Raw genomic sequence first — 20,397 nt, forward strand, 5'->3', positions numbered from 1 at the left:
GACCACAACACGTGGTTTGGGCCTCCTTGACTCGTGGGCCTGCTTGATGTCGTCCGATTTCGGGTGGGTTGGGGTTTTGGCCCATTATGGGTTTACCTGTGGGCTTCGTTGGTTTGGGCCGATGGGCCGTAGTTTGTGTTTGTTTGTGTGTTGGGCCTTTGTTATTGTGGCCTTTGTTGTAGTTCTTGGGTTTGACCCACTTCTTTAATGAAATCAAAACTTGACGGCAAAAAAAAAAAAAATATAGTAGCCATATATAAATGAAAAGCAGAATAGATCGTTAGAAAACGTGTATGTATATTTTCGTATATATAAGTTTCCTTTTCTTGAAATCTCTTTTTTTTTTATTTTCTTTCTTTTTTTTGCTTCCTCTCTCTCTCTCTCTCTGAATCTTTCTCTTTTGAGTGCTGCGAATATCCGAAAGAGAGTTCCGAGTCTCTTTCGTCTCTCCCTTCATCTTCGCAAGCTTTCCATTAATCTGTTTGACCGCAATATTATAAAAACATCCATCAAGAATCGACGGCGAAGGTGAGTCTCCGGCGATATCTCCGTCGAGATCAGACGACTTTCTTTTGTCTCTTCTCCTCTTGTCTTTCTTTATAGAACTGTCTTTGATGAAAACGGTAAAAATCTTGATGTGTTCTTGATCTGTTTATGGTATAATCTCATGATTTGATTAGGCCTGACAATGATGATTAATTAGGATCTAATAGCGTTTTTATGAAACTGCAAAAAACGACGGCGTTTTGTAGGTGTTCAAACCAGACAAGCTCTTAGTTTCTTGTCTACGTGGTAATCTTTTTCGTTTTTTTTTTTAAAACATCTACATGGTAAATCTTGATGTGTTTTTGATCTGTTTATAGTATAATCTCAGACTTTTAGGCCTGACAATGATGGTTAATTAGCATCTAATATCTTCCTAATCTCTCTATTTATAAATAGTCAAAACGACAGCGTTTTGTGAACAAAACACAATCTCTTCTGTTCTTAATTTGTTTATGGTATAATCTCGTGCTTTACTTAGACCTGACAATGATGATTAATTAGCATCTAATAGCTTCTTAATCTATTTATTCACAGATTATAAAACGACTGCGTTTTGGATTAGGTATTCGAACAAGACCACAAAGCTTCTTAGCTTCCTTGTCTACACGGTAACAAGATCCTGCGCGAACTTTCTCGACGTATAGCTTCTACACATCCCTCCTCCAAGACACCTCTCCCACGCGACATGACCGTCCCTGGAACCGAGGTAACTTCCTCTCCACGCGAGAGGAAGATCATCGTGGCCAACACGCTACCTCTCCAATCCAAAAGAGATCCAGAAACAGGCAAATGGTCTTTCTCATGGGACGAAGACTCTCTCCAGCTCCAGCTCAAAGACGGCTTCCCTCCAGAAACAGAGTTCCTCTACGTCGGCTCCCTCAACGCAGACATCTCACCAAACGAGCAAGAAGAAATCTCGCAAACCCTAATCACCAAGTTCAACTCCGTCGCCACGTTCTTGCCCAAAGACCTCCAAGAAATGTACTACCGAGGCTTCTGCAAACACCAGCTGTGGCCTCTGTTCCACTACATGCTCCCAATGTTCCCCGACCACGGAGACCGTTTCGACAGGAAGCTCTGGCAGGCGTACGTCTCAGCCAACAAGATCTTCTCGGACCGTGTGATGGAAGTCATCAACCCGGAGGACGACTACGTCTGGATCCAGGACTACCATCTCATGGTCCTCCCCACCTTCCTGAGGAAACGTTTCAACAGAATCAAACTTGGTTTCTTTCTTCACAGCCCTTTCCCTTCCTCTGAGATCTACCGGACGCTACCCGTCCGGGACGAGATCCTCAGAGGTCTCCTGAACTGTGATCTCATTGGATTCCACACGTTCGACTACGCAAGACACTTCCTGTCTTGCTGTAGTCGAATGCTCGGTCTTGATTACCAGTCTAAACGCGGTCACATTGGTTTAGATTACTTTGGTAGGACTGTGTTCATCAAGATACTCCCGGTTGGTGTCCACATGGGGAGGTTAGAGTCTGTTCTCAACCTCCCAGCCACCGCGGCGAAAACCAAAGAGATTCAAGAAGAGTTCAAAGGGAAGAAGCTAGTTCTCGGCATCGACGACATGGACATCTTCAAAGGCATTAGCTTAAAGCTTTTAGCCATGGAGAGTCTATTCAACACGTATTGGCACCTGAGAGGGAAAGTGGTTCTTGTTCAGATAGTTAACCCTGCGAGAACTTCAGGTAAAGATGTGGAAGAAGCTAAGAGAGAGACCTACGTGACCGCTAAAAGGATCAACGAGCGCTATGGTAGTCCTGGCTATAAACCTATAGTGTTGATAGACCGTCTTGTCCCGCGGTACGAGAAGAGTGCTTACTACGCTGCTGCGGACTGTTGTTTGGTGAATGCGGTGAGAGATGGTATGAACTTGGTTCCTTATAAGTATATAGTCTGCAGGCAAGGAGGGAATCTTAAGGAGGATTCGTCTCCTAGAACAAGTACACTTGTTGTCTCTGAGTTTATTGGATGCTCACCTTCTTTGAGCGGTGCTATTAGAGTGAATCCATGGGATGTGGATGACGTTGCTCAGGCCGTGAACTCGGCTCTTAAAATGAGTGAAGCTGAGAAGCAGCTGAGGCATGAGAAGCATTATAACTATATCAGCACTCATGATGTTGGTTACTGGGCGAAGAGCTTTATGCAGGATCTTGAGAGGGCTTGCAAGGATCATTACAGTAAACGTTGCTGGGGGATTGGGTTTGGATTAGGGTTTAGGGTTTTGTCGCTTTCCCCTAGCTTTAGGAAGCTCTCTGTGGAACACATTGTTCCTGTTTATAGAAAAGCGCAGAGGAGAGCTATCTTTCTTGATTATGATGGTACTCTTGTCCCTGAAAGCTCCATTACTCAGGATCCAAGCGCTGAGGTTTTGTCTGTTCTGAAGGCTCTTTGTGATGATGCTAAGAACACTGTGTTTATTGTTAGTGGGAGAGGACCAGAGTCTTTGAGCGAGTGGTTGTCTCCTTGTGAGAATCTTGGAATAGCTGCTGAACATGGATACTTCATAAGGTATGTGTTCTTGTCTTATACTTTTACATGGATGTGGTGACTATACTTAAAGAGAACATGTTTTGTTTTGTGGGTGTTTAGGTGGAATAGCAAGAAAGAGTGGGAGACTTGTTATTCGTCTACGGGTACAGAGTGGAAGGCAATGGTGGAGCCTGTGATGAGATCATACATGGAGGCAACAGATGGGTCTAGTATAGAGTTTAAAGAGAGTGCTCTTGTGTGGCATCATCAAGATGCTGATCCGGACTTTGGATCTTGTCAAGCTAAGGAGCTTCTTGATCATCTAGAGAGTGTGCTTGCGAATGAGCCCGTTGTTGTCAAGAGAGGTCAACACATTGTTGAAGTAAAACCACAGGTAAGGAAAAGAAGAAACTGCACTTACATTCACACACATGTAGCTTAAGAGTCTTGTTTTTTTTGACTCTACTCGATGTGTTTTTTTCAGGGTGTAAGCAAAGGTCTAGCTTGTGAGAAAGTAATCAGAGGAATGGTTGAACGTGGGGAACCGCCAGAGATGGTGATATGCATAGGAGATGATAGGTCGGATGAGGATATGTTTGAGGGTATGTTGAGTACAGTGACCAATCCAGAGCTTCTGATTCAGCCAGAGGTTTTTGCCTGTACTGTTGGGAGAAAACCAAGTAAGGCTAAGTACTTTTTGGATGATGTAGCTGATGTGCTTAAGCTACTAAAAGGTTTGGGGGATTCATCGTTGAGCTTGAAGACCACTTCTCACACAGAAGTTGCATTTGAAAGCATCTTTTAAAAGTGGAAGTGTCAAAAAATAACCAGAGTTAAATTTACTTAACATCAAAATGTAAAAAAAGAAAATGAGAAATGGTATTTAATCTGCTTTTGAAGGATTTATTGTTTCTTGGTTTTAACTATTGTTTTGGGTTAAATTAGGACTTGCAGTTTCTATTTCTTTATTTCTCTGTATAGATTTAGAAACTACTTTTTTTCTTGAATTTAATTCACTTGTGGATTCACTGACTTCAAGATGTAGTCAGAGGGGTCTGAATGTCTGATCATCCGGCTAGTACAAGTGTCCATGTGAGAGCCAACCAAAAAGAGTAAATGTTGTTTGTAGTTTCATGTCATTGTCCATTTATTTCCCAAACCTTCGTGTTGTTTACTACTCCCTCCGTTTCAATTTATTTGTCGTTCTAGACTTCGGTACACAGATTAATAAAACATTTAGGGTGGTGTATTCAACCGAGAGTTTCAAGTGATTTATATTAAAATGACAAATCCACTGTTATTCAAACATGAATTTTAAAAACTCATTTAAAATTCACTGTTATTAAACTTGACATTTCGTAAAGTACTCTGAAATCCACTGTTATTGAAAATATATTTTTTTTTTGAATGAATATTGAAAATATATTAAGTTGTGGGATTTTAAAGTTTTGAGGTGATTTTAAGGTGTTTGGGTGGAGTTTCTTAATTAAAAAAAATAAAACTCAAATCCTATTATTTTAGGTGATATTCTAGAGCAGTTTAACAAAAATCACCTAAATCTCTGCAACTTATTAAAATCATCTAAAACTCCATTAAAAATCAAATCACACCAAATGCTAAATTGAATACATCCCCCTTAATTTTGTATATTTACTAGATAAAAACATCATTACCAATACACCTAATTAGATTTCAACCAATAGAAAAATAGATTAGATTAAAAAGTCAATAAATTTTGCATTGAAATCATAAAACGACACTTAGTTTGAAACGAAATTTTACTCCAAAACGACATATAATTTGAAACGGAGGGAGTATCTTTTACTCATTGATTAGAACGATTTTAATCCCACTGCCTTTTTTTCTTTCACCAACTCAATGGATATAATACTGATTTAGTCCACATATAACTTTTTTTTTTTTGAAACAGTCCACATATAACTCAATTTGCTCATTTCTAACCCGTGGGCTCAAGCCTCACCTAACTATCAACACTCTATTTTCCAAAAATGGACACAAACCTTGTTTGTTGTTTCTATTAATCTTAACTAGATTTTGACCCGCACGCCCGTGCGGGTATATTTTCTATAAATATGTTACTATTTGTTTTCTATGTTAATATTAGAGTTGGACAAAAACCCGAATCCAAAAAATTGAACTGATCCAGATCTAAAAAGAAGTACCAAATCCGAACCGAAATTGATTAAATATCTAAGTTATTCAAAATTTTGGTATTTAGAGAACTGAAACCGAATCCGATCTGAATCGAAGTATTTCAAATATCTGAATGTATTCGAAATAGATTTATATATATATATATATATATATATATATATATTAGATTTATGTTTTTAAAAACATCCAGAATATATATGGTACTTTTAAGTTGGTTTAAATAATTGATAATATATATAAATAGTCATATGTAAATATCTAAAGTCATTCATTAAAGTATACTCAAAACACCAAAAAATTAAAATAATTATTAATTCTCTATCCAACTATTTAAATCAAACCAATGTCGACAAAAAAAAGATCAAACCAATTTATATCTTAAGTTTAGGTATTCTGACATATGTTATTCAAATTTATATGTAACATATTATTTTGTTTATATATTTTGCAAAATTTAAAGTATATAATAAATTTTAAAATAGTTTAAATGGGTTATCCGAACCCAAACGAACCCGCAAAGATTTGAATCGAATCCAAACCAAAATTTAGAAATAGTCAAATTAGACTGAAATCTTTGACACTGGGAACCCGAAATCTAAACAGACCTGAACTGAACCCGAATGTGTACCCGAACGCCCACCCCTAATTCACTATCATTTTTTTCCCTTTAAAAACAGAGTAAACATATAATTAAAAGTATTTTATACGTACTATCATATAAATAATCATATATATTATATTTTTAAAGTTTAATGTGAAATAAAAAAAATCATAATTTAAGTTGGTATATGAAATTTGAATTTTTATTGTAGTTTTCTTATATATATTGAAAACATTTTTCAATAATGGTTATTGGAAAATATTTTAGTAAAAATAAATTTTTGAATATATGTATATGTTGAATCAATTTTTGATATAAATCAAATTTAAACTATTATTTTGATTTAAAATATATATAAAGTTTTAATTTTTTTTTATGATTATCTTAGACTAATGATATTTTTAGATAATTAGATTAGCTAATTTTAGTATATTTTAAAGTTGGCACAAATAGATAGTTTCTCATAATATAATAGATTTCCAATTTTTCTTAATAATATAGATTCATTCTTTTTCTAATATACTGTTATATGTGTTTCCAAACAACATTATACATTTTCTATACTGCTATTCATGTTTCCAACAAACCTTTTTTTTTTAAACTGGTATTCATGTTTCCAAACAAACTTATTTTTTAAACTACTATCCAAGTTTCCAAGCAAACATTTTTTAAAAATTATTATTCATGTTTCCAAATAAACCTAATTTATACTTCAGTTTTAATAATATAGATTGTTTTAGGAATATTATCAATCTTAGAAATCAAAGAAATTCAATTGGTTTTGATTTGGTGCACCGATAATATGATATCTAATGATATATTGGTTTTGATCCTACATATCAATATTTAACCGAGGATTATTTTGTATGGAAACACGTTTGTTTTGATTTATGCAGACCAAACTAAACCAAGACATTGGTATTTACATGGTAAAGAATTTACAGAATTTGTTTTTTTTATGTGTGAACCGAACTATGTATATACAAAATATTGGATAATAATTCAGACGACATGTTTGTTTTGATTTCTATTGGAACACATTTGTAGAAATATTGGTATTTTATGTAGTGGGGACGGTGTATTAAAACATGTTTGTAAGTCATATAGAGATTGTGGCATATTTGATTCGGTTTGAACTTTTAAGTAAAACGACATAACCGGTCAATATACTGAAACATATTTAATTCGGTTAAGTGAAGCACGCATGTCATAATTAAAACCATATTTCACGTTAATTGATTAGGTAGGATTTGTTAAGTCAAAAACGACAGTGTATTAAATCCAATGGCATAGATTGGTAAATATTAAGAAAAGATCAGGGTTAAGTACTAATTGTACTTCCCTTTTAATAAAATAGATGTAAATATAACTAAAATTATCAATACATATGCTAATTTTATATTAAAAACAATTATGATAAGTGGAAAAGATGGCTAAGTGTTAAATACGTTTCAAATGATCTCAAGTTCTCAACTAAACAATGATATATCTACGTTTTAGTTTAATTATTCGCTTGACCAAAGAATATTGTATGGGCAAATGTTTGACACCATTAAAGCTTTTTGAAAACAATTGTAGTATTTTATTTTAGGAAATGAAAGATTGATGTTACCATATTATTAGGAAATTTGGTGTAACAACTACAATTTTTAAGGAAACAATTTTTGTAAGTTCATTTATTAAAATTCATTACGGTTAAAATGAAAAAGGGAAATGGCATTAGATGTAATTAAATGGTTATTCTAAGGGTTAGTTCATATTTTTACTTCACTTTTAATAGATTAGATTGCAAGGCAAAAAAACTGGACAATTAACAAATTATGTTCTCGGCCATCTATTATTGTTTTAAACATTTTCACCCTATTTTTTTAAATATACGATGATATATATATTATTTTTAATTTGAAAAACTCATCTATACTCCCTCCTTCGTAAGTTTATGCACACACATTAATAAAACATTTTATATATTTCTAAAATAATAATACAATAACTTATGTACCTAATCATATTTCAAACAATAGAAAAATTAACTGAAAAATCTTGTTAATAAATTTTGTATTGAAATTCTAACACAACACTTATTTTGAAACGAAAATATTATTCTACAACTACGATTAAACTGAAACGGAAGGAATATAAATAAACATATAATGGATGGACTACAATTTTAATAAGCTTTTGAAAATCAGAAATTTTGAAAAGTCACCATTTTGTTCATTTAATAAATCTATCATTTAGGTATAATAAATGAAAATAGGTCATGTAACCTCGAGGAAGACGATAAATAGGAAAGTTTGTTATATTTTTCATTTAAACAGTTACTCCCTTCGTTTCATTTTACTTGTCGTTCTAGGTTTATGCACACGTATTAATAAAATATATGATTTTGTATATTTCCAAAATAAAAACGCAATTACCTATACATCTAACCATATTTCAACCAATAGAAAATGAATTGGAGAATCTTGTTAATAAATTTTGCATTGAAATCCTAAAACGACACTTATTTTGAAACGAAAGTTTTGCTCCAGAACGACAATTAAATCGAAATGGAGGGAGTATTAAATTTCATATTTAGGATTAACTCAAATATAGAGCTCAACTTAAGCCATCTAGTCACTGCATTAACACATCTTTCGTAATGTTTACTTATGTTACATAATACTCCCTCCGTTTTTTAATAAGTACTCCATTCGTTTCATAAAGATCCACATGCTAGGGAAAAAAATTGTTTCAAAAAATACATTTTTTACCTTTTCAATATATTATTTAATAAAAAATTATTAACTTCAAAAAAATAGTGTTTATGTTATGGAAAATTGTTATTCACAAAAAACAATGCATTTACAATCAAATTTAATGTGTTTTTCTTAATATATGTGAAAAATCTAAGATATGCATCTTTTTGAAACAGAGGAAGTATCACTTTGACATTTTTCACGCAAATTAAAAAATGACGGAAATATTTGTAAATTTTTATTGATTACACATCTTTGACCAATAGTATTTGAAATAAATAAAATTATTTATAAACTCAATGCAATTTATAATTAATTTTCAAATGAAAATAAAAATAATTTTCATTGAAATTGTAAAGTGATATTTTTTTGTAATAAGAAAAAAATTATAATGACACTTATTATGAAACAGAAGGAGTACAGACTATATACAATAACCCATGTAAAAACTTAAAGACATATTTTTGAATATTTGATTTATTTTGGATTTTCTGTTAACTTGTTAGATCATCATCTAATTCATGTTTAAGGTGACTTTTCTTTTGGTTAAATGTTCTAAGGTGATCTTGAACATACATATTTCCAATATGAAAGCAAAACAAAGTCTCTTGCTAAATCTTATTTTCTCAACAAAGACCTAAGGGGCCAATTTTTCAACCTTTTCTCGTCCTTATTTTGCTTTTACATCTTTTTATTTCTTCTAAAAGCATAATCTTTTTGTTTCGCTGTTGTTCACTCTACGCAAGTTCCAACTCTTAGAAGTAAATGTATTACAAGAATCAACATCCAAAGTTGCGATAATCTAATGAATCTCAAAAGTTTCATCTCACTTCTTTCAGGTTTTAAGCATACACATTACGTGAAATACTATAGACTACATCAATACCTACTTGTGCATCCATTTTAAAGTTGTGATAATCTAATGATTTTGATGTTGCTCATCTTGGAAGTAGTTGTTCACTGCTAGTCCTTGACCGAGGTAACAGAGCCATCAGAGAGATTCAACTTCATTTTGACGGCTGCGCTTATCAGTATGGAAGCGGGTTCCTCTTGGTAAAGTTTCCAAATCCTGTTCTCTGTTTATTTGCATTCTTGGAATGGTTGTCTTTGAACTCAATGCGTTGAAGGGATTATTCTTTCTAAAGACACAGAGAAAAGGCAGCAGATGCATCAGAGCCGTGCATTTTACAGTAGGTAAGACGCTGAGTTCCTAAATCAGGAGGAAAAGCAGAAGCAGCAGCAGCAGCATCCAGGAACAGAGCAGCAAGAGCGTGGCAGAGCTTATAGAGTCTGGAGATCAGATTAATAATACTAATACTCAGCAGAATCTTCACTATAGAGCTCATTCTGTTAGTTCACATGAAAAAGTCTCTGGTTTGGTGAGCTTCAGTCTTATTGAATAAGATTATGCATAGAACATGCAAAGTTTTGGGTTTGTGTGGGGTTTTGAGATTTATTGAGAGGGAGTTGGGAATGTGTACTTCGATGTTCTTGTCTAGTAAGAACAGTTGCAAAAAGAAAAAAAAAAGAACAGTTGCAAACTTTTTGCATTGAGTAATATATGTAATCATTGTGAGAAAGTTGTACTGACATACATACTGTGATTGCAATGTGGATTAAAGATTCATACTTCTAACATCTTTAAAAGCTTATCAACTTCATTAGATATATGAATATATCTGAGATTTTCGTCTAAGGCTTTGTATCAGTGTGATTATTCCACTTCATTTATTTGCACATAAAGGAGAAGCGAGTCTATTGCAAACGGTTTTATATATTGGTTTAAATTGTGACTAAAATTTCATTTTTTCAAATGGAATAAAAAAAAGAAAATGGAATAAAACTGCTCCAATTCAATTTCATATTTCATTTTATAATGGAGTAATGAATAAATAAATTATTTTATGTATGAAGTAAATGATACTGGAAGTTTTCAAGGTTTTGTCGAACCACAGAGAATTAGTGATCTATAGCACTAAGAATACACAAACTTTCCTAATCTAAGCAAACAAGAAGATGGATAATGAGTAACAAGCTAAGAACCTACTAGGATGAACAAGGTGATCTCAAATCCTATCAAGAAACTAGCGCAAGAACTAAATTTTCAACCAAATGCTAAGGTAGAATCCATGGGACTAGGGACTTGACTTTGGGTGACTAAGATCCAAGTTAGAGTGACAAGCTAACAATCAAACACTTTCTTAAGTCTAGAACACTAAAATAAACAAACTCTATGGTCAAGAAGAATGTTCATTTGCTTTAATCAACTAGACACCAAAGGTCTTTGAGCCTAAAAGATCTAAGCAATCATTAGGGATGAGTCTATTAACTATCTAAACTCCCTTAACACAATGGTCTTTGTGTAAGGCAAGTTTAGAGCAAGCTCTACTTGGTTCAGACATTTCATCAAACACCTTGTGGGTGGGAAATGTCTAGAGCTCTAAATCAAAGAGGCCAACTTTAATCTAGCATTAAGGATATTAGACAAGCAAGGAAACAATAGATCTAACACTAAACACCCTAGCTCTTCGCTTAATCATCCTAATCACCCTAGCCCATGAATTCAAAGTGTGTCTACTCTCTAATCTCCATGAGAAACCTTAAATCTATGTGAGATTCAAGGATAATCATGTTTATGAGAAGGAGAAACAAGATTTAAGATGAAGAACTTCCTTAAAATGATTAAGAGATTCAAATTTTTACAAGATGAGGCAAAATCTTGAGAGAAAATGAGTTACCAATAAGATTTTTAGGTCTAAATCTATTTATAGGAGATGCCAAACTCGAGCTGGTTTAACCCCACAAACCAAGATTAAACCGGACTAAACCAGAATTTGATTAATAATTAAATCACTCTTCACTCGCGACATCAACCGGCGGGTACTCCTCCCCGCGTGCATCAACCCGCTACCAAGCTTGGTCTTTGATGTTGAATTTGCCGAGCGGTGACTCTTACCCGCGTGCATCAAGCCGCTTTAGCTGACTCGAGCTTAACTCTTCTTCGTTGTGGTAATTCTCAAGCTTGACTGCGTCTTCTTCTATCACGGCAAGTTCTTCATTTCCGGAAGCAAGCTTCAGTAGCTCGCGTTTCATCCACTTCGTCGAGCTCCGTCACTTTATCCTCTTCGTGAATCAACTCCGATCCGTCTTCATCGTGGTGACTCAGTCTCGAGCTTCCTCTTCTCCGCGTCTGTTCGTGCTCAGCTCAGCGCCAGTCTCCGTCGAGTCGTCAAGGGCTGGCTCCAAGCCACCGCGCTTCTTCCTCCGTCAAAGCCCACAGCTCCAAGTCGGAGTTCTCCTCCACGCAATCCACCGTGGAACGTCTGGAATCTCCCTGCTCAGCTCCACCGCATGGCCATGCTCGCCATCTCCACCGGAATCAAGCTCGGATCCAGGCGCCTCCGTAATCAAGTTGCAGAAGAAGCTCGCGGATCAACCATGGCCAGATCTCAGCTTTTTGCACATCTGGCCCTCCTATTTTCTGCATTCACGAAGTGACCCCAATCTTTTGTAGAAGGAACCCTTCGAATTGACCCATGAACTTATGATTGTAACAATTAAACCCCAGCGAATATTAGTGAATTGCAGCCCTGGTCCCTGAACTTCCGGATGCTTTCAATTCGGCCCCAAACTTTGTAAATTGCATGGATAACCTGCAATTTGGCCCAAAACTTCTCAAGTGTGCATTCCAACCCCTAATACATGCAAATGAACAAATATATGCAATGTACACACCTAAATGCAATTCAAAACACTAATATGAATAAGAAATGAATGCTAAAAACTATGAAAATCATGAGATATCAGTAAACTCTATTATAGAATGAAATATATGGTGTTGGGTTGGAATTTTTCTCACTCTATTTCATTTCATTTAAAAAAAAATGGAGTTGAGTTAGAAATGTTCTAAAAGAAAGATAAGAAATCATTAATTCTTCTTAGTTCTTTAATATTTACACAATTTCCAAAAAAAATTGGTACCTAATTTTTTTTGTTATTCCTTATATTTAAGGAATTATAGATCAAATTTGTTTCTTATCAAATCCAAAAAGAACACTAAGCAAAAAAATATGAAATATTTTTTTTTGTCTGGTTGATTATTCTATTACAAATCATGAGAAACATTACGTAGACGATATTACAGCCGACAATACCATCTGTCTTATGAAGATTTACGCCTGACAGCATCACCCTGAATCGCCCTGTGAGATCCGTTCCTGACGGTATTCCTTGCGCCATGCTGAAGATCTCTTTTAAGTTTTTTCTCTAATTTTCTGCATAATCTGCTTTCTCCGGGAATTGAAACCCAGACCTCCTCGTGTAGAAATTGTGTTGCTTGGGATTCGAACCCCAGACCTGGGTGTAGAAACCTTTAAACCTTAACCACTAAGCCATGGCGCTTCCACAAAAAATATGAAATATTATTTAATCCTACCTTTTTCCTATTGTTTTTAGTGGTTACCATTAGGGCCCTTAGACTGGGGCGGATCTATTTGTAATAGGAAAGGGGCAGTTGCCACCAGTAAAATTGGTGAGATCAATGCAAATTGTAAAGGTTTTCAATTAATGTTCCCACTCATAATCTTTGTTATTTTTTTAAACGTCTGGAATGATATTAATCAAAAGAGTTCGAAACTGATTACAAAAAGGCATTGCCTTCTACCATAAGGTAGTAAATTGAAAATACAACAGCAACACTCTAAATAAGACTCACACGCTGTTCCCATTATGTTCTCTGATAACTCTGTCATGAAGCCAAGCGGGACCTCCCAATGCAAGGTAAGACTGAAAGCTCCCATCTCTCAATACACTTCTGGCTATATCTCTTGCTATCCCATTCGATGCTACCTCACCTCCTTCAAAGGTTATCGTCGAGAATTTATCCTTGAGCTTAAGCACTTGTTGCAGTAAATCTCTAAATCTAGGCCAACGGAATGGAGCTTTGATGGCTTCAATAACTTCATTGTAATCCGACGCTATGATGACATTAGTAACTCCTATATCACTAAGGCTTGCCATTGCCCAGATAATACATCAGATCTCAGCTATCATACGGTTGGGAGCATGAACAATCGCATCACGAGCATGGTGGGTGACGTTCCCAGACCTGTCACGTGCAATCCAAGCAAGTCCACTATGTAGGGATGCGTTTCTCCAGTTCGCATGTACATTACATTTGATCACCTCGTTCTCTGGTGGAGACCAAAGACTACTTGTTCCCATCTGGCTTGATCTATTTGCAACACCAGTAGATTCTTTATTCAACTTAAACCATTGCTCCACTTCATCTCTCATATCGCTCTTCATCTTCACCAATGACAATTGAGTTTCTGCATATAAAACTGATTTCATGTTCTTCCATATCAACCATAATATCCAAGGAATCGCACGGGTAGCTAAATGTGGTCTGCTTGAGTCCTCCAACCAGTCAAAAACCTCCGATAAGTTCTCATCAAAAGAGCGGTGCATAACTACCGAGGGTAACGTGAGTTCTACGTCTGACCATATACGCCTAGCCACACTGCACTGGAACAAAACATGATTAATAATCTCAGGACAACCTTGACAGAGCTTGCAGTTGTTGTCAACATGAAGTCCCCTGGAGTTCAACCTCTCCGCCACCGCTAAGGCCCCTGATGCTGCTCTCCATAAGAACATCTTAATCTTTGGCAAGGTAGGTATTTTCCACAGCCTTCTCTTTAGAGCGTTTTTACTCTGATCCTCCGCTGTTAACGCTCCACTTAGTGATGCCTTTGCTTTCGCAAGCAACTCATAGCCCGTTTTCACTGTATATGCTCCATGTCTAGAGTAGGCCCAGACAAAACAGTCCTCCACCCTTCCTGGCGGCATCTGCTTGATTCGAAAGACCTCATTAGGAGGAAAGAGCTCAGTAAGCATGTTGGTGTTCCATTCTCCCATATTTTCAATCAATGAGGAGACCTGAAGGTTGACATCAATTAGCGTCTGACGGTTCACTGGACGTCTTGGTACCTCATCCATTATCCACTTCTCTCCCCACACTGAAGTTGATCGACCATTACCTATAGACTTGATGAGTCCCTTAGATAACAACTCCCACCCAAACAAGATACTTCTCCATGCGTAAGAGGGACGGTATCCCACTCCACACTCCAAGAAATCTTTATTTGCATAATATCGTCCTTTGTATTTCATGCAAATCTTTATTTGCATGAAATATTTTTTTTGTCTAGTTGATTATGCTATTACAAATCATGAGAAACATTACGTAGACGATATTACAGCCGACAATACCATCTGTCTTATGAAGATTTACGCCTGACAGCATCACCCTGAATCGCCCTGTGAGATCCGTTCCTGACGGTATTCCTTGCGTCATGCTGAAGATCTCTTTTAAGTTTTTTTCTCTAATTTTCTGCATAATTTGCTTTCTCCGGGAATTGAAACCCAGACCTCCTCGTGTAGAAATTGCGTTGCTTGGGATTCGAACCCCAGACCTGGGTGTAGAAACCTTTAAACCTTAACCACTAAGCCATGGCGCTTCCACAAAAAATATGAAATATTATTTAATCCTACCTTTTTTCCTATTGTTTTTAGTGGTTACCATTAGGGCCCTTAGACTGGGGCGGATCTATTTGTAATAGGAAGGGGGCAGTTGCCACCAGTAAAATTGGTGAGATCAATGCAAATTGTAAAGGTTTTCAATTAATGTTCCCACTCATAATCTTTGTTATTTTTTTTAAACGTCTGGAATGATATTAATCAAAAGAGTTCGAAACTGATTACAAAAAGGCATTGCCTTCTACCATAAGGTAGTAAATTGAAAATACAACAGCAACACTCTAAATAAGACTCACACGCTGTTCCCATTATGTTCTCTGATAACTCTGTCATGAAGCCAAGCGGGACCTCCCAATGCAAGGTAAGACTGAAAGCTCCCATCTCTCAATACACTTCTGGCTATATCTCTTGCTATCCCATTCGATGCTACCTCACCTCCTTCAAAGGTTATCATCGAGAATTTATCCTTGAGCTTAAGCACTTGTTGCAGTAAGTCTCTAAATCTAGGCCAACGGAATGGAGCTTTGATGGCTTCAATAACTTCATTGTAATCCGACGCTATGATGACATTAGTAACTCCTATATCACTAAGGCTTGCCATTGCCCAGATAATACATCAGATCTCAGCTATCATACGGTTGGGAGCATGAACAATCGCATCACGAGCATGGTGGGTGACGTTCCCAGACCTGTCACGTGCAATCCAAGCAAGTCCACTATGTAGGGATGCGTTTCTCCAGTTCGCATGTACATTACATTTGATCACCTCGTTCTCTGGTGGGGACCAAAGACTACTTGTTCCCATCTGGCTTGATCTATTTGCAACACCAGTAGATTCTTTATTCAACTTAAACCATTGCTCCACTTCATCTCTCATATCGCTCTGCATCTTCACCAATGACAATTGAGTTTCTGCATATAAAACTGATTTCATGTTCTTCCATATCAACCATAATATCCAAGGAATCGCACGGGTAGCTAAATGTGGTCTGCTTGAGTCCTCCAACCAGTCAAAAACCTCCGATAAGTTCTCATCGAAAGAGCGGTGCATAGCTACCGAGGGTAACGTGAGTTCTACGTCTGACCATATACGCCTAGCCACACTGCACTGGAACAAAACATGATTAATAATCTCAGGACAACCTTGACAGAGCTTGCAGTTGTTGTCAACATGAAGTCCCCTGGAGTTCAACCTCTCCGCCACCGCTAAGGCCCCTGATGCTGCTCTCCATAAGAACATCTTAATCTTTGGCAAGGTAGGTATTTTCCACAGCCTTCTCTTTAGAGCGTTTTTACTCTGATCCTCCGCTGTTAACGCTCCACTTAGTGATGCCTTTGCTTTCGCAAGCAACTCATAGCCCGTTTTCACTGTATATGCTCCATGTCTAGAGTATGCCCAGACAAAACAGTCCTCCACCCTTCCTGGCGGCATCTGCTTGATTCGAAAGACCTCATTAGGAGGAAAGAGCTCAGTAAACATGTCGGTGTTCCATTCTCCCGTATTTTCAATCAATGAGGAGACCTGAAGGTTGACATCAATTAGCGTCTGACGGTTCACTGGACGTCTTGGTACCTCATCCATTATCCACTTCTCTCCCCACACTGAAGTTGATCGACCATTACCTATAGACTTGATGAGTCCCTTAGATGACAACTCCCACCCAAACAAGATACTTCTCCATGCGTAAGAGGGACGGTATCCCACTCCACACTCCAAGAAATCTTTATTTGCATAATATCGTCCTTTGTATATTTGAGCTAGGAGACTTTGTGGTTCGTTGAGAAACTTCCGAGCTTGCTTCGCCAGCAACGCTTGATTAAAATCTTCAATATCACGGAAGCCCAACCACCAAACTCCTTTGGCATACAGAGTTTTGGCCAAGATACCCAGTGTATCTTTTTCTTATCACTGCATTCATTCCACCAAAAAACTGCCATTGCACTCATTATCTTCTGACAGTGATGCTTCGTAAGTCTGAAGCACGACATAGCGTATACGGGCAGGGCCATAGCAGTAGACTTAAGCAATACTTCTTTTCCCCCAAGAGAGAGAGTCTTGGCGTACCATCCACTAAGTCTCTTACCAAGCTTTTCACTTATAAAAGCAAGGAGCTTCATTTTCGATCAACTGAAACACTCTGGGAGACCCAAATACATACCAGCACCTCCTTCATTCTCAATCTCCAACAGCTCCGCAATCAGCCTTTTATTCACTGGATCAACGGCGGCTCCAAAATCTTTGTTATGCCCCACGTATCTTGAACCAGATTATTTCTGGAAATCTGAAGTTTAATGTACAAAAACGCTTTTGGTAATAACCATTTAATCTGTAAAGTGATGTCAAATATTTTTATTTAATAGTTTCCTTAGTATATTCTTTAACTCATTTTTAAATTGCTAATATTCTATTCTCTTCTTAATTATGACATATTTTTATGAATTTACTTTTATTACACTTTTTAATTATTATTTTTTGAAATTTTTAAAATTTTAGCATATCTTACTTAGACAATATATAATAGATATAATTTATAGATTTAATCATCCTACTATCAAAACTCAAAAGTATTATAATATATAATTGATTTAATACTAATTATATCTTTAGTTTTAATTGCCGTAATGTTTGTATTTAATAATTAGATTTCATTTACAAATATAGGTTATTGTTAAGTTAATTTCTATATATTTACTCTATTTAATAAAAGAAAAAACATATAGAAATAGTAAAAATAAAATATAATAAATAATATAAACATTCAATTTTTATATTGTTATACATTTTATATATATATATATATATATATATGTATATATATACATATATTTTGCTATACAAATATGATTTGTTAAAAGTATTTTTGCCCCCAGTAAAACTTGATCCCGAATCCGCCACTGCCCTTAGAGCATCTCCAATGTATTAATCCAAATTTTATTTCAAAATAGTGCAACTCCAAAATGGAGTGATGTTTTAATCCAATGTATTACTCCATTTTTTACTCCAGAAATAGTTAATAATTGTTAATAATATCCTATATTTATAAAAGTTTACCAATTAACCCCAATTATTTTATATTTGCAAAATGCCTTAAATATAATTTATTTAAATTAGACACTTATTATTAAAAAGTACAAGAAATCATAAAAATAAAATAAAACATAATATATAAATTGGTTCAATAATGAGCATTAGAATATTTTTTCTACGAATGTTCAACTAATTCATTTCGTAATGAAAATGAGCTTTTCTTATCTTTGATATTCCTAAATCGAGCAAGAAAATTTTGAAATCGGACATTTTCATCTTTTGCAATTTCGATCTCTGGAGGTGGAGCTTCTCTTGCAACTTCAATTGGTGCATCGAGTTCACGCTCATCCTCAATTATCATGTTGTGTAAAATTATACATGTAATCATGATGTGTAACACATTTTTTTCCAAAAACGAACATATCCTTTCACAATAGCAAAGCGCAAATGTTAAATTACTAAATAATAAAATATCTTATTTTTCATGTTATTGTATCATTTTAAAATATTATTTAAATAAGAAATAAGAACATTAAATATTTAAAAGACAATTTCATAAATAAAAAAGTTTAACCCCAAAATGGAGTAATGTGTAAGATTACTCCATAAATAGAGTAACCCTAGTCATTACTCCATTTTTGAGTTGAAAATGGAGTTGGGTTAGAGAGGATTTTACTCTAAAATGATGTTTGGAATAGAAAATGGAGTATGGTTGGAGATGCATTTAGAAACATAATCCGGTCTAGTGTTAAAGTTTGGTAGAGAAAATTTAGTTATCATTTATCAGATGCAAATAAATGCAACCAGGGTTGATCAGAGATTTAAAAGACTAAAACAGTTTATGAAAATGTGTGGTTCTATAAAATCTGGATCGGGTCTCTCCAGCATCCTCTACTACTCTGTGAGAATGTAACCTAATGTGGAAACCATGTATATTCACAAGTAAAAGAATAAGGTATATTTTCATTCAAAAAAAGAATAATGTATATTCACATGTAACATAAACTTAATGTGTGTAAGTATAGATAATATGAAAATACTTTATAACATCAAATATTAACCACTGATACTATACGAAGGCCTTGTAATGGATAAAACCAAGAAGTTCACAATGCATATTGTAGAATTTTCTTACAAATTGTCGGATAAAATAAAAATATAGATAGTCGATATAAATAAAGGGAAAATGCGACATTAAGCAACACCAAATGACAATTCATACACGGAAAAACAAACCTCCACACCATAGCTTATATGATAATGAGGAGAAGAGGAAGAAGAAGAATAGTGTTAGGATCTTCAGAGAGAGTACATGTCGGACAGTGCTTTAAGGATCCTAATCTTCAACTTCAAGTGGACAATGTAATCGACGGTTTTAGATAAAAGCAAATCCGGGTGGTTGCATCTTTTCCCACCCGGTATCAGTATTTGGAGCTTTCTCACCTTCACCCTAAGCAACCTGGATCCTGATCCAGACCCAGTCCCATGACCCCTTTTGTTGTTGTTCTTGGTAAACGTCTGCTTCACCATCCTCTTGTATTTCTTTGACTCCTCCATTGCCTTTCTGTGTAATGACTAATGAAAACACTTCAAGAGTTGTGATGCAAACGAACGTGCGGGTGGTCCATATTTATAGAGTCTTTATGCTTCTAAACCAATCAGAGTTTTTTCTTGGTTATGTTATTTATTTTCGTGCAATCATAGAATTTGTTGTTTTTAACATGACCGTTTACCTCCCATACAACTCAATCCGTTTGTCCCTTTTAATTGTGATTAGAAAGCATTATCCATTACCGAAATATGTATTAGTAATGTCGGTCGTCAAATTTGTATAGTTAATATTGCACGGGTTCAATTATTACCAAAACGTCAAAATTAAGATAAATGTAATCACGTGTGCTTGGATTCACTATCATTTGTTTTGTTTGTTTTGTTTTGTAATGCAATCTTTTATATATGGCTCTAGTTTTTTTTTGGTGCAATATAGCCTCTAGTTTAATTGGTTTCACCTATGTTTCTATATCAAGATTATAAATATACAATAAAATCTCAAATAAGGAAAAAAAACTAGGATGAATTGCGCAACCGGCCAGATAGTATATAATATAATCAAATTGTATCAATCAACTAGATGTAGTAATTCATGCTATATATTGTATACTTTTGATGTTCTTCGTGTGTTTTAGTTAGACTATACTATTTGTTTACTTATACTGTTTCATAGCTTATCAAACGAGAACGGTTTGGCAAACGTTATCTATGCTATTAAACCAAAATTTATATTA

General features: G+C 35.3%; 2 protein-coding genes across 4 annotated transcripts; one reads left to right on the forward strand and one right to left on the reverse strand.

Annotated features, from left to right (window-relative positions):
- The first annotated feature begins 289 nt into the window (after positions 1-289).
- On the forward strand, positions 290-3,993 carry LOC108842362 (probable alpha,alpha-trehalose-phosphate synthase [UDP-forming] 8). Of its 3 annotated transcripts, none has more exons than XM_018615246.2 (4): positions 290-528; positions 1,081-3,066; positions 3,148-3,421; positions 3,512-3,993. In XM_018615246.2, the coding sequence occupies exons 2-4, from the start codon at positions 1,232-1,234 to the stop codon at positions 3,830-3,832; spliced, it is 2,430 nt and encodes an 809-aa protein (XP_018470748.1). In that variant the 5' UTR covers positions 290-528; positions 1,081-1,231; the 3' UTR covers positions 3,833-3,993. The 3 variants fall into 3 exon arrangements, with proteins under 3 accessions (XP_018470748.1, XP_018470750.1, XP_018470749.1); XM_018615248.2 differs by having other exon boundaries at positions 1,109-3,066; XM_018615247.2 differs by lacking the exon at positions 290-528 and adding an exon at positions 564-792.
- Positions 3,994-19,200: 15,207 nt separating this feature from the next.
- Positions 19,201-19,771, reverse strand: LOC108838129 (transcription factor IBH1-like 1). The gene has a single exon (XM_018611099.2). It carries the CDS (start codon positions 19,667-19,669, stop codon positions 19,412-19,414), a length of 258 nt encoding a protein of 85 aa, XP_018466601.1. The 5' UTR covers positions 19,670-19,771; the 3' UTR covers positions 19,201-19,411.
- Between the last annotated feature and the right edge of the window lie 626 nt (positions 19,772-20,397).

The sequence above is a fragment of the Raphanus sativus genome, chromosome 2 (assembly GCF_000801105.2).
Source record: "Raphanus sativus cultivar WK10039 chromosome 2, ASM80110v3, whole genome shotgun sequence".
Lineage (NCBI taxonomy): Eukaryota > Viridiplantae > Streptophyta > Magnoliopsida > Brassicales > Brassicaceae > Raphanus > Raphanus sativus.

What these genes read in the sequence shown, in the direction of transcription:
- LOC108842362 (XM_018615246.2), top strand. Translation starts at nt 1,232, where the DNA reads ATGACCGTCCCTGGAACCGAGGTAACTTCCTCTCCACGCGAGAGGAAG. An exon ending in GAACATGGATACTTCATAAG is followed by an intron (nt 3,067 to 3,147) that starts GTATGTGTTCTT and finishes GTGGGTGTTTAG; the next exon opens with GTGGAATAGCAAGAAAGAGT. An exon ending in TTGTTGAAGTAAAACCACAG is followed by an intron (nt 3,422 to 3,511) that starts GTAAGGAAAAGA and finishes TGTTTTTTTCAG; the next exon opens with GGTGTAAGCAAAGGTCTAGC.
- LOC108838129 (XM_018611099.2), bottom strand. Translation starts at nt 19,669, where the DNA reads ATGGAGGAGTCAAAGAAATACAAGAGGATGGTGAAGCAGACGTTTACC.